Raw genomic sequence first — 12631 nt, forward strand, 5'->3', positions numbered from 1 at the left:
ACTAGCTCTCCCGTAAATGGTCCAACATTGCTAATACCCATCTAGCCCTGTCTACGCTAGAGTTCGTCTTAAAGACTCACATCTACCATGCTGTCATTAGTGAATCTTAATTGATTTGTATATACATTGTATGTAAGTTCCCCTTCTCTGATTTCTGTCACTAGATTGTGAGCTCCTTGGAGTTGGAATGGTCTTCATGTGTTTGGAAAGTACCTAGTAAATAGTACTAATGGTGGGAAATTTTAAGGAAGATAGTCCACTGGCAATGCAGGTGTAGTAGAAGCAGTGGTATTATTCAAGGGTCCCATTTTAACAGAAGTTGTATTCTCCTCCTTCAATTCCTCCCGCAGTTTGTATCGGACATGGTATTCACTGAGGTCTCCATTCATACATTTTAAGGCCAGAAGGGATCATTATGATCATTGAGCCTGACCTCCTGCAGAACGCACGTCAAAGAGCCTCACCCAGTAATTTCATTATCAAGCCCATATCTTCAGTTCAACCTATAGTCCATTTTTTAAAAAAGAGATCCGATCTTGACCTAGACTACAAGAGATGGAGATAAGTTGTTCCAATGAATTACACTTACAGTCAAAATTTGGCACTTTATTTCCCATTGAATTTGTCTAGCTTCAGCTCCCTTCCATCGGATCTAGTGCTAAAACAGTCAACACACGATCCTTCCTGTCTATCTGCCCCCAATTTGCTGTTTCCCATTGCCAGAGTGGAAAGCATGATGCTATTTTTAGTTAGGCTGAAGAAAGGGAATCAGCCAAGTGCCCATGCAGTTACAGCCGTATATTGCTAGCCAGTTCATCCAACTCAGTTGCAACACGAAGGAGTTGTGCTCACTCAGCAGCCTTCTTCACAACATGTGTGCCAAATCAGTGTGTGCATCCACAGCCCCCACGCGGCCTATCTGTGCAGTCTGGGGAAATTGGGCTAACTCTCCCGCAGAGGCACAGTTGGGATATAGTGCCCACAGAGCACATGTGCAAAACAACATCAGCAACATTTGGTGCAGCACCTCATAGGGTTCTAGGAGGAAGGAAGACTGACTGGCCAGACCTGTTACGCAGGCACAGGTAAGTGGGGGTCCCATGCACAAATTAAAATAAGTGTTAAGCACAGGCCACCGGAAACAACCATGCACCTGGGCCCTGCAGGCAAGAGCAAAACATGGCTAGTTGCCAGTTATTAGCCAACTGTTAACCAGTGCCACTAACAAACATAGTTAAGAGCTGTGATGAAGAAAGGGATTAAAACATCATTTTGGTTTCTTTGTGTGTCAAAAAGTTAGGTGCCTTTTGCTCCCCGTTTGCTTGTTGGCTGCCCCTCTTCTTAGGCTCTTTCCTAATTGCATAACGAACCAGCTGGGAAATAAGCTCATAGTCGGATCATGTTAGAACATGGCTGCTTCTTCTTGCCTGGGAGGCCTGGTGGTGATGGGGGATCCATGTCAAAACTTTGTGAAGGAGACTTGCCTTAGCCTAGCTGTGATACATACACAAATTCATTTTCTAGGGGCACCTCCCTTGATACCTACTTGATTCCTACTGATGTCCTTCACTGTGATCAGAGGCGTGTGCAGGAATTTAAATTTGACCCCTTTGGGAGGGGGCACGTTCTGCACCATGGCCAACCTGGAGCTGGGTGGTGCTTAGTCTCCCTTGCCCCCGCCATGGCCCCGGGGCCGGGAAGAGTTCTGTGTCTGCAACAATTATTGGGGAGGTCTGTGCCCCTGCTTGCTCCTCCTTGTGCATGCCCCTGACTGTAAGGTTGTTCTATTACAGGATACTTGTCCAGGGCTGATCCTTTACATTTGGGCAAGCCCTAACGTGGCCATTTTGACATGAGCTGCATCTCCACATCCTTCTACTTGGGTGAGTGGTCTTAACGCCTGTTATGTTTTCTCCTTTCTCATTCCTGAGATGATTCTTACACTGGCTTTTCACCATGTTTACAGTACGGTTCCCAGCAAAGCTATGAGTGAGTCTTCTGATCCCACAGGTAAGAGAGGCAAAGCTGTGCTTCACAATTGTCTTTAAACAGGGCTATTTTTGTAGTGCGGATGGAGGGGGCCTTACTGTGACTTGTAGCCACTTTATATAGCTCGACACACATTCAGGAGAGAGAGGGAGAAAACTGAAGGTATGACTGTGGTATTTATTAGCTCTTTGAAAGCGAGTACTGGATTCTATTTTAAGAACATTTCCCAAGGAGAAATGCCTGGTATGTGTGTTTAGATGAATAAAGGATCAGCAAACATGCAGCATAAACATTCAGGCTTATGATGTTATTGGAAGAAGTGAAATGTGCGTCATTCCCCTTACGTGTCTCGGAGCAGGACATAAGCTGAAGTGTCTGCACATGGAAGGAAGCTGCACTCCGGTGAGTCTTTGTGCTAGGACTCTTGTGACAGGTGCCATCTCGGAGTAACAGGAGTCATGACACCCGCTAGTTAGCTTAGAGCCCAATTCTGCCCTTGCTGCCTTTGACTTGAAGGTGAGAGAGTGGAACTGGGACACTGGTGTATTCCTGCTGAATCCCTTTTGGAGGCAGCTGCCGAGAGCCGCGGAGAAGGGCAACCCTGTCCCACAGTGACAGCAGTGGGGCTACCTGTTCCAGCCAGTGCCCTGCTGCTGTTTGGGAAGCAGCTTGGGGGAACACCATCTCACACAGCACAGGGGATTTCCAGGAGCGCCCCTCTCTGAAACAGGTCTAAGCCCTAATCCACCCACATGTCTGTCTTCTTACCTATATGCCCATATTTGGCAGTTATTGTCTTTGGCTCTGTTTCGCAAGGCAGAACACAGGCCATACTGTTTGAATCGTGTATTCTGTAGGAGGGGATCATTTGCACCATGCCTTTACATACGATCTGAAATATCCATTGTAACAGGCCCTGAAACAGTGCTTCCAGCTCTTCCTGCCTGTCCGCGGCAAGACCAACTAGACCTGAGTGCTTCACTGGAGAGAGAGAGCAATAGAGACTGCTATGCCACCAAGCACAGAGAGGCCAGATGCCTCTCACCTAAAATGGTGCGGAAGGCAACAGCTGGGACAGTGGAGGAGGCAAAGTACCACTGGAGTGAAGTAAGGGGCTCTAGCACGTACATAATCTTGTTTTATAATGCTGATTTGAGAACACGGCCCGGCAGTTTGGGTTGTGTGTTTCCGAGGTGTATGTTAGGGGGCTGGGACTCTGTGCTTCTTTGGACCTAGTTACTTCGCAAGGTAAAAACCGAAAAGAATACGTCACTCCATTTCAGACCAGGTTTGGCCATCCAGACCCATTTGGGGTAGCACCTTATTCCAGGCCAGGTTGTGACTGTTTGTGTGGCCTTTCACTTGCTTCCACTACCTGGATCCATTGTAGCAGTGCAGGAAGGAGAGCACTCCATGTGGAGGTGGGATAGGATGAGGAGTGGGTGGAACCTTGGCCTGCCAGTGAACTGGAGATAAAGGTGATGGGGAGACACACAGCACAAAGCATAGTAGGAATAGGAGAGGGAACCTCCTGTCTCCTTCCCCGAAAGCAGGCAAAACTGGGCAGTCACAGTCTGCCGCCTTGTTTGTTCCAGGGGCAGCGCAACAATGCTCTGCCATTTGCTTGGGGCTTGTTGAAAAGCTATCACAGGGCACTCCACAAGCCGACAATGAAGTCACTGGGGCTACTCATGAAGCAAGGTGTTGGCCAACAAGGGTAAAGTATCAAAATTAGTCCTGTACTAAATAGCGACTCTGGTGTGTAACACATGAAACATTATTTGCTCTGTTTTAAAAAGGAAATACTGTCAAATCACTCCTTTAAAAAACCAGAGCCACCCACCCGTGGTCCTGTTAGGTTTGGCTGATTGAGTCTATTTAATATTGCTATCCCTTGCAAAATATGACATTTTGAATCCCATATTGTGTGTTTAAGGAATGAAAAGCTTCTCTGTGTGTTAAAGGCATTTTTTTTTTTTAAGGTAGAACACAAATACAGGAAAAATTTATAATTCCCTGAACTGATAGAAAATTAGCAAGGTCATAAAATGCATGTGTGGCTTTACCAGTGCAGCTACAGGGAACAAATAAACCTGCTACTCAGGACGTTATTTTTAGCATTAGAGTCAAAAGTAGGGCTGCTGCAGGCGCTTCTTGCCACAGCCCCTCACAGAAAGCTAAACTGGCCTGCTTGTCAAACCTGGGGCAAAATGTCATCCCTCTGTGCAGTCCAATAAGGAACCGGTGTTCTGTACCTTTGCTTCCAGGGATACTTCCTGCTGCAAACCATTGTAATAGCTGAGGCTGAGCTAAAATAATGACTAGAGGATTTCCTGCCTTTATTTACAAGCACATACATGCAGACACATGTAAATATATACAGGTATACGTGAAACCAGTCCACCCCTTAATTTGTCTGAAGCAGTGTGGGCAAAATGGAAACTGCCCCCACAGTTTTCTACTGGAGATTGCAAATGGATGAAACAAATTGGAGAAAAACACGTGCTCCATCAGCTTTCACACAAATGCCAGGAAGCCAGGCACCAGTGCATGCTCTCACTGACTTGCTGGAAATCTCTTTCTCCCCATTCCAACACAAACTGCGACACTTGCTCCTCCGCTTTCCCTGCCGTGTGTGTGTGTGTGTGTGTGTGTGTGTGTGTGTGTGTGTGTGTGTGTGTGTGTGTGTGTGTGTGTGTGTGTGTGTGTGTGTGTGTGTGTGTGTGTGTGTGTGTGTGTGTGTGTGTGTGTGTGTGTGTGTGTGTGTGTGTGTGTGTGTGTGTGTGTGTGTGTGTGTGTGTGTAAAAAGCCCACACACAGGAGGGATTTGAGCACGTTAAACAACACCCCCTCACAACTTCTTTCCAACTGATTTAAAAAAGATTGTCTCGATGTGCCCTATGCTTACTGTTGAGGGCTCCTGAGGTAATTGTACTGACCAAAGTCCGACTCTTGCTTTGTACCTACAGATCACAGGGGCCCAGTACTACAAGCTGTTGCACTTGTAGGAGTGGGGATCTTATAAGTGTCCTAGCCAGCCTACATGTGAATAAATGACCTCTCGCTGAGGAAGTTACTTGCTGCACAGAAGCATCACGGTTGAGCTCAAGGGAATGACACTGGGTAGTGAGTTGCTGATTTCAGATGGGCAGGAAAGAACTTTTAAAGGGGCCATGGAGCCTCAGGTGCCTTTCCCTGGCAGCTAGTTCTGTACTGGCATGTAGCCAGAGCCACGAAGGTCTTTTGAGTAGATTTCTTCTTCTCCTCACAACTCTGTGAATGGGAAGGAGCCTATGTCAGCTATGTAGGGGGTCAACCATCTCTGGGGATTTGGCTCAGGAACTGTCTGACTGCCATTCCAGTAGAATTTGAGAAACCCCAAACAAACAGCTTAGATCTTATTTCAATGTAAAGGCTAAATTAGATTGTGGCGCAGTGACCTTGCCCTCACTGCTGCTTGCACTGCAGGAGGGTTTATTTTCAGTCCTAAGGCTGCTGTGACCTCAGCACAGTCCCACTGAGGGGACAGCCGACATTAGGGGCATGTGGCACGTGGGAGGAAGTGAGCTCATTTACACAAGCATCTCCCCAGAGCAGGTCTGCAGTGCTGATCTTGGAGCCACCTCCTTGGACTTATGCATCAGGCCAACGTGTCAGCAAGTGCAGCTTTCTGGGGTGTGCGTGCACTGGAAGGCTGCGTGGATACTCAACTAGACAAGCCGCCTAGGGGATACTAACTGTTTTCATGGGTGGCTAATAGAGATCTAGCTTGCTTATAACTTTTCATTAATGTCATTAACTTTTCATTAATCAAAATGTTCTGGGTGCAAGTTAATTAACTTTGCTCAGTAATTACGGTATATCCTCTCTCTCGGGTGACAGTTGCTGGGATAAATGTACTGAATGGTTGTCTGGAATCAGACAACTGACCCAGGGTTGTAGTGGCTTCTCTGGTACGGGACACTTTTATAATCGAGATTGGATGTTTTTTTTCTTACACGTGGGCTTTAGTTCAAACAGGAATTAATTCAGGGAGGTCCTCTGGCCAGTGTTAGAAGTTAGACTAGATCAGCGGTTCTCGAACTGTAGGTTGGGACCCCAGAGTGGGTCGTGAACCCATTTTAATGGGGTTGCCAGGGCCAGTGTTAGAGTTGCTGGGGTCTGGGGCTGAAGCCAAAACCCAAGGGCTTCACCCTGCAGTGGCAGGGCGCAAGGTCCAGCCTCACCTATCCGCCTGGGCTCTACCTCTCCCCCCCCCCCCCTCCCAGGGGTCTTGTAGTAATTGTTGCTAGCAGAAGGGGGTCGCGGGACAATGACGTTGCAGAACGCTGTAGTGGGTTCACAGTGGTCCCTTCTGGCTAGGGCCGCGTTTCCAATTAGGCACAGTAGGCCTGTACCTGGGGGCGTGCCGGTGTTCTAGGGGTACCTAAATATTAGCGGATTACTGCTTGGGCCAATGGGGCCCCAGCATGAGTGCCAGAACTCTGGGCCCGCCCCCTGCTCTTGCTCCTCTCCCGGGGCCCCACAGCCTTGCTCCTCCTCTTCCCCCTGAGGCCCCGCCCCTCCGGTTAGGCTGGAGCCCAGGGGTGAGCATATTCCCCCCTCCTGGAGCTGGCTAAGCTGGTCACCCCAGCCCCACTCACCCCCCCCATCATGAAAAATACAAAGCTCAGCTGTAGGCAGGGGTGGTGGGAGGGAGGGCACTGAAGCTGCTGTGTGTAGGAGCGTGCCAGGTGTCACTCCGACCCTGCTTCTGGCTATATAATCTATGAAATGGTCCATGTAGGAGCTTTCAGATCTCTGTATACTGTGCTGAAATGCTCTTGGGTACCACTTTCAAAAGTGCCAGCATCCCATTTTCAAAAGTGAGTTAGTAGACACGTCAAGAGACTTGTTGGAGTTGGGGTGCGACATTGCTACCTCCTTCATTTCTCTGGGTGGGAGGATGATCTTGTGGGTAACGCACTAGGTAGCCGGAGACCCAGATTCTATTCCTGCTCCTTTTATGGGCTTCCTATGGGTTGGGATTAAATCAAAACATTCAAAACTGGGTGCCTAACATAAGGCTCCTAATATACCTAACTAAGTGGTTTGATGTTTTCCAGAGGTGTGGAGCAGCTTCATCTCCCATTAACCGCAATGGGAGCTGCACCCAAGTTTGAAAATTTTGGCTTTAATGTCTTTGTTTTAGTGTCCTTAAATGGGGAGAATAACACCATTGTCACAAAGGGAAGGCAGAGTGAGCACCAGGGCCTTGCATAAATTTACTAGAGTCCCACTTTTAAAATTCCTTCTGGGACACACAATGGCTGTTGAGAATGCTTCGGAGAAGCTCTTGGCGAGTTGTCAAAAAAATCTTTTCAAAATATTGGTACTTAAGTATGCCTTAGGTCCCTCCACAATGCCCTTTGTTTTGTTCACCTGGCATGGGCTATTGTAAATTACGTTATAAGCTCTTGTCATAACTGTTTCTATTGTGTTTAGGACGTTAGGGCCCTGATCCCATCATTTCTTAATTAAAGAGTCTGAGCCAAAGCCATGCCTGGTTGGACTTCGTGTGTTACTAGAGTTACACCAGGGAGACATGCAGACAACGAGCTTTATCAGTTGTGGAATTCAAAGATACAAAACCTAATGGGCTGTAATTTCATATGCAATAGCCCCAATTTTGCTTTTACTTTTTAAAAAAAAGACAATTATTACAGACTGCAGCGATTGAGAATTCTTTCCTCCTTATCTCTGCTCCAGGACCAGTGCTAGGAAAAGTTTACTGATCCCAAAAACATCTGTAATGGGGCTGCCAAAATGTTTCTAGTTTTGGCACACTGTAAGCAGTGGGACTTGACAGCTTTTGTGTCACTTCATTTATTAAAGAAGTTTACATTCCCCACACATCATATTTGTTGTGTTGTTGAATGTTAAATGGTGTATTATTAAAACCTCTCAATAGTTCCACAAATCTTAATCTTTGACAGCCCTACACGTCTCTCTCCCAGAGAAACCTGAGATGTTGGTTCTATCCCATGCTGTTAGAAATTGCTCATTACATCACTTTCGCTATTTTCAAAGAAACTCACTGGCAAAATACTGGTCATTTTTAAAGACTCTCTCCCTCTGAAATGGGTGATCCTTAAGGTGCCTATATGTTTAGCCTATCTGGTGTCAATGTCACTGGCTCAGCTGGCTAGAGGCTCCTTTACTGGACCGGACTTACAAGGGTTTACAAAAACTGGTTTCTATAAAAGCAAGGAGACAGATCCTGAAATGAGGGACAGTCCCTTTGTTTAGGGACATATGTTCACCTGCCCTTGGTTTTATCACAATCAGCTGGCACCTGAGAAGCCAAGAGATTTGGATGTTTTCTTTTTATAATCTGATTAATCCTCATACAATAAACTGAATCCCCGTGGATGAGGTTTCATGTTCAGTACATATGGATGACTAACTGATTGGGACTTAAGTGATCAAAATTTAGCTTGCAGTTTAGTTCTAGACAAACTGATTTGAGCGTTCATTTTATGTGTTTACTCTCCTATTTTCCCACACTAATTTTTTTTCTTTAATGAGAATGCAGGTACTAACTGTTTAATTGTGGTTTTATTTATAGACTCACTTTTCATGGAGATCTGCAAGTAAAACATTTGCCTAGTGATAGTCTCTCTCCTGGCCATCACGTTCCATCTAATGAAGCACTGCATGTTAAAAACACCCAATACATGAATTATAACTACAATTTAATAAATACTTTACAAAAATAATGCAAGTTCTTTAAATCATTGAGAACAACTTATAGCTCATTATCCCTTTCCCCCAAAAACTTCTTTAAAGAATAGCTTTTTCTGTATAACACGGTGCACTCAGAACATGCTGGAAGAAAAAAGAATTAAGAATATGGTATATTGTACCCCAGTGAATATGTTCAAAAGTCTATATTCTGTTTCTCTTTTCTAAAAAGTGCACTTCGTTCTTTATAGCAGAACCCTTCTAATTTCATGTAGGAATTAGGAGGTAACTGGGATTTTAGTTTTTTTTGTCACCCTCCATTTTCTTTTAACTATATTCTTGAGCCTCAGCAAATTTTGATCTCTTAGGCCCTGATCCTCCAAAGACTTACACATGTGCTTTGTTTATACACACTGTGCGGCAGTTTCGCTGCTGGTGTGTCACGACTCCATTCTCCTCCATACAGCTATGACAATTCACGCCAGCAGTGGAGCTGCCCCTGTGCATAGCCCCCTTGAAGACACTGACTACTCACAGTCTGAGAAGTTAAGCACATTCATAAGTTTTTGCAGGAGCAAGGCCTTATGTTGGACTATTTTGGTGTAGCTCAAAGGAACATGGCAGCTACATCTACTGGAATCCCTACCATATATGTACAGCTAACACCAAATGAACAAAGGGCAATGGGTGCGCCCATTGGGCATGGTTAATGTTGGCGTTGGTTTACTGATTTTCAGCATTTCTACCTGTTTTTCCCTCCAATAATTAATCTTTCCCCCCTCCCCCAACAACCCTTCCCCTCTTCTTAGAGATATGACTAAATCCTTCCATTAATACAGCTCCAGAGAAAATATTATTTTAACAGCTGTGTTTATATTAAATAAGTTACATATAAAAACGGTTTATGATCATTTAGGCTGTTGGGCCCTGATTCAGTAAACTGTCCATGCAGCAAAGCAGGTAAATATGTGCTTCTGTTTAAGCACATGCTTAATTCCCATTGACTGTAATGGATTTAAGCCTGTGGTTACATGGTTTGCTTTAGATAGATTTAATTACGTGCTTAAGTGCTTGGCTGAATCAGGGACTTTGAGTCTGATTCCGATTTCACTTACACTGAAGGTAGGGACCGATCCTGCATTATTGAAAATCAATAGGAGCTTTGCCAGTGACTTTGGGAGCAGGAGCGGAGCTTTGCTCTGATTTATACTGATGTAAAATCTGAATCAAGCCCTTTATTCAGCACGAATTTATTCACACTATTTTTTCCCCTTCTGGGTTTTTCTTTCTTTTGAAATAAAATGCATTTTATTGCTATATAAACTTTTATCAGGAAAAGTTTTATGTATGTTGTATGCAGAGAAGCGTGAGTGTGTGTGAGATATATGCATGTATAAATTACACACACAATGAAAAATACACATGTATTATATACAAATATATACACCCATAATAAAGAAACTGACCAACCCAATTTCTAACAGATAATGCAGTTTTGTGCCATCTAGGGAAATGATCCCCATTTTCCTGTCTGAGAAGGAAAATCTCTTCAGTATTCCCTTGCTTCCTGAAACTGCTTGTAATAGTCTTCATCTGAAGGGTTTTCTGTACATTTCTGACCATTGTTAGGGGGCCGTGCTTCATTGTATCGGCTCCAGTCTCCTTTGCATATAATCCACGGCAGAATGTCCACTTTGTAATGGAGTTCTGCTGAGAATTCTACACTGATCAGGTTTGGTGTGCCTGCCCCTTTTCCCCTAGTAGTCAGCTGCATATTGTCATCGTAGCAACAGTGCTGCGCTGCCAGAGTTGTGCTCTCCAAGGAAAGCATAGACCGGATACAATAGCGTGCTGTTGGCTTGTAGATCTCCAGTTTTTCTTTTGGCCCACTTGCATCTTTCCAGCGAAAGTTTTTTCGCTTAATCCGATCGTAGATCTCGGCAGTGCTGTAAGCGACTTCTGTGGGATAGGAGCAAGGGCAGCTGGGAAGATCATTGACCACTTTGTGCATGTATTTCTTCAAGAACTCACTTTTACAGCTCATCCACCGTTCACAACTATCAGTATCTGTGTGTGGGGCAGGGGGGGAGATGAAAATGCCTTAAGATACATTATGCAGCATGCAAATTAATATGACATAGCTACAAAGATAAGATAACCAATAAGAGAAATCTAACTGTCCAGCTGAAGGTATGACCGAGAAAGATCTATAAAGCAGGCCTGCTTGCAGTGTGGTAACTTGTTATGGGATAATCAAGAAAGCAAGGATGTGAATAATATTATGGCAAACGGCCATACTACTCTGAATTACATTGCCACAACTACATATATCCTTAGCATTTACTCAGCTTTTATCTTCTTAGATTTTCAAGGTGCCTTAAAAAACTTAATTAAGCCCAGCAACATCCCAATGAGAACTTGAAGCACAAAGAGATGAAGTGACTTGCCCTAAGTTAAACAGGGAATGGTGATTGTCAATAGAAGCTGCCAGCCCTCAGCTCCAAAATCCAAGATCACTCAGCCTTCCTGTAACACTGCTCGGGGTTCTGAAATTGTGAGGCTCAGCTGGCTTGTAAAGACACTAAAGACTCCAAGATGGTAAGTACAGCCTTGTATTTATGAAAAATTCTTGGGTAAGGGCTTCATTTATTTTTCCTCTTGCCACGTCCTCTGCCTCTCCCAAAAGATTTTAGAGCAGCTGCAGTTCGAACATTGGAGAATGTCCTCTTTTAATGGACACATGACCACAGGTCATAACAGCAGCCAGTAGCAGTTCCAGTTACATGGTGTAACATCAGACTATGTCTCTAAATTAGGATGTTCTCATGGCACTAGACCCGTGAATTTCGGTGCGGGGCGGAGGGGTGTACAGACTACGAGCACATTTACTGCTGATATTCATGGATTCTGTTGAAGGGGACTGGAGAGAATCAGTTAAGTTTCTCATTTTGGTTTTTTGGGGGCCAAATCATCTCAAACTATGGGTCTGGTCCCACAGGTAGGGGCTTCATTTCACATTACTTATGTCTTCAGCACTCAGTGGGTTGAATCACATGATTAAGGAGAGCAAAGCTTGGGCCTAAAGCTATGCTGCAGACATATTAAGACATATTTACTCCACGATTCCATACATTTAAGTCATATGCCCAGTTGTCATTAAGTACTAGAATTTGCCTTACAAGCATACAGTAGGATTTGACATGCCAGATAACACTGTTGAGCCAACTTGTCCAATTTCCTATCATTGCAAGTGACCAATCCCTGATGCTTCCATGGTAGGAGATAAACCCTCACAGTACACATGGCCAATCGTGTGTGCTGTTGTACATGAAGAGAAGAAAGTTACATTCTAATCCCTGCAGCAATCAGCTCAGACCCTGGGGCATTGATTTGGTTGACCCTATCTTGGCATCCATAGCTACAAATGCTATGATTGCTCATATAAAATACAGCTGTAGCTCTTATAAAAACGATCATGAATAAAGTGCGGCTATAGCACCTTCGCCTGAGGATGTCCAGGCTCTTGCAAATGATCCTTACAGCACTGTTATGAGATAGGGAAGCAGCATTGCCATTTTACAACTGGGAAAACTGAAGCACAGAGGGTGACATACTTATTCAAAAAGAAGCATGTGACAGAGCTAGGAATAGAACCAAGATATTCTGAAGTCTAGCTCTGTTCCTTAACAACAAAACAACCAACAGTGATTTGGACTATGACAGAGCCTTATGAACCTGAATATTGTACTGATAGTTAAAAAAACCCCTAAGAGTATCTTGTCTCATACAGTAAGAGATACTAGACTTCAGCTGCTTACCAACTTCAAATAGCTTGGTAGCATTGAACTCTTCGCTTCCTGCAAGTAAGCTCACCTCTGTGGCAGCTGTCCTGAAGGTGTCTTCAATCCCTAAAGACAAA

The 12631-nt window shown here is 44.7% G+C and overlaps 1 protein-coding gene across 1 annotated transcript in view; it reads right to left on the reverse strand.

Moving 5' to 3' along the window:
- Nucleotides 1-9533: 9533 nt before the first annotated feature.
- ISM1 (isthmin 1) overlaps nucleotides 9534-12631 on the reverse strand; it is a 58151-nt gene continuing 55053 nt past the window's right edge. The window contains exons 5-6 of the mRNA XM_067564670.1: nucleotides 12531-12620; nucleotides 9534-10779 (exon numbers count right to left, since the gene is read on the reverse strand). Of these exons, the coding sequence (XP_067420771.1) occupies nucleotides 10262-10779; nucleotides 12531-12620 (608 nt within the window). The 3' untranslated portion in view covers nucleotides 9534-10261. The remainder of the gene's footprint in view (nucleotides 10780-12530; nucleotides 12621-12631) is intronic.

Source organism: Emydura macquarii, unplaced genomic scaffold (genome assembly GCF_026122565.2).
Source record: "Emydura macquarii macquarii isolate MOO-44397 ecotype Brisbane River unplaced genomic scaffold, CSIRO-AGI_Emac_v2 contig_2676, whole genome shotgun sequence".
In the NCBI taxonomy this organism is placed as follows: Eukaryota; Metazoa; Chordata; order Testudines; family Chelidae; genus Emydura; species Emydura macquarii.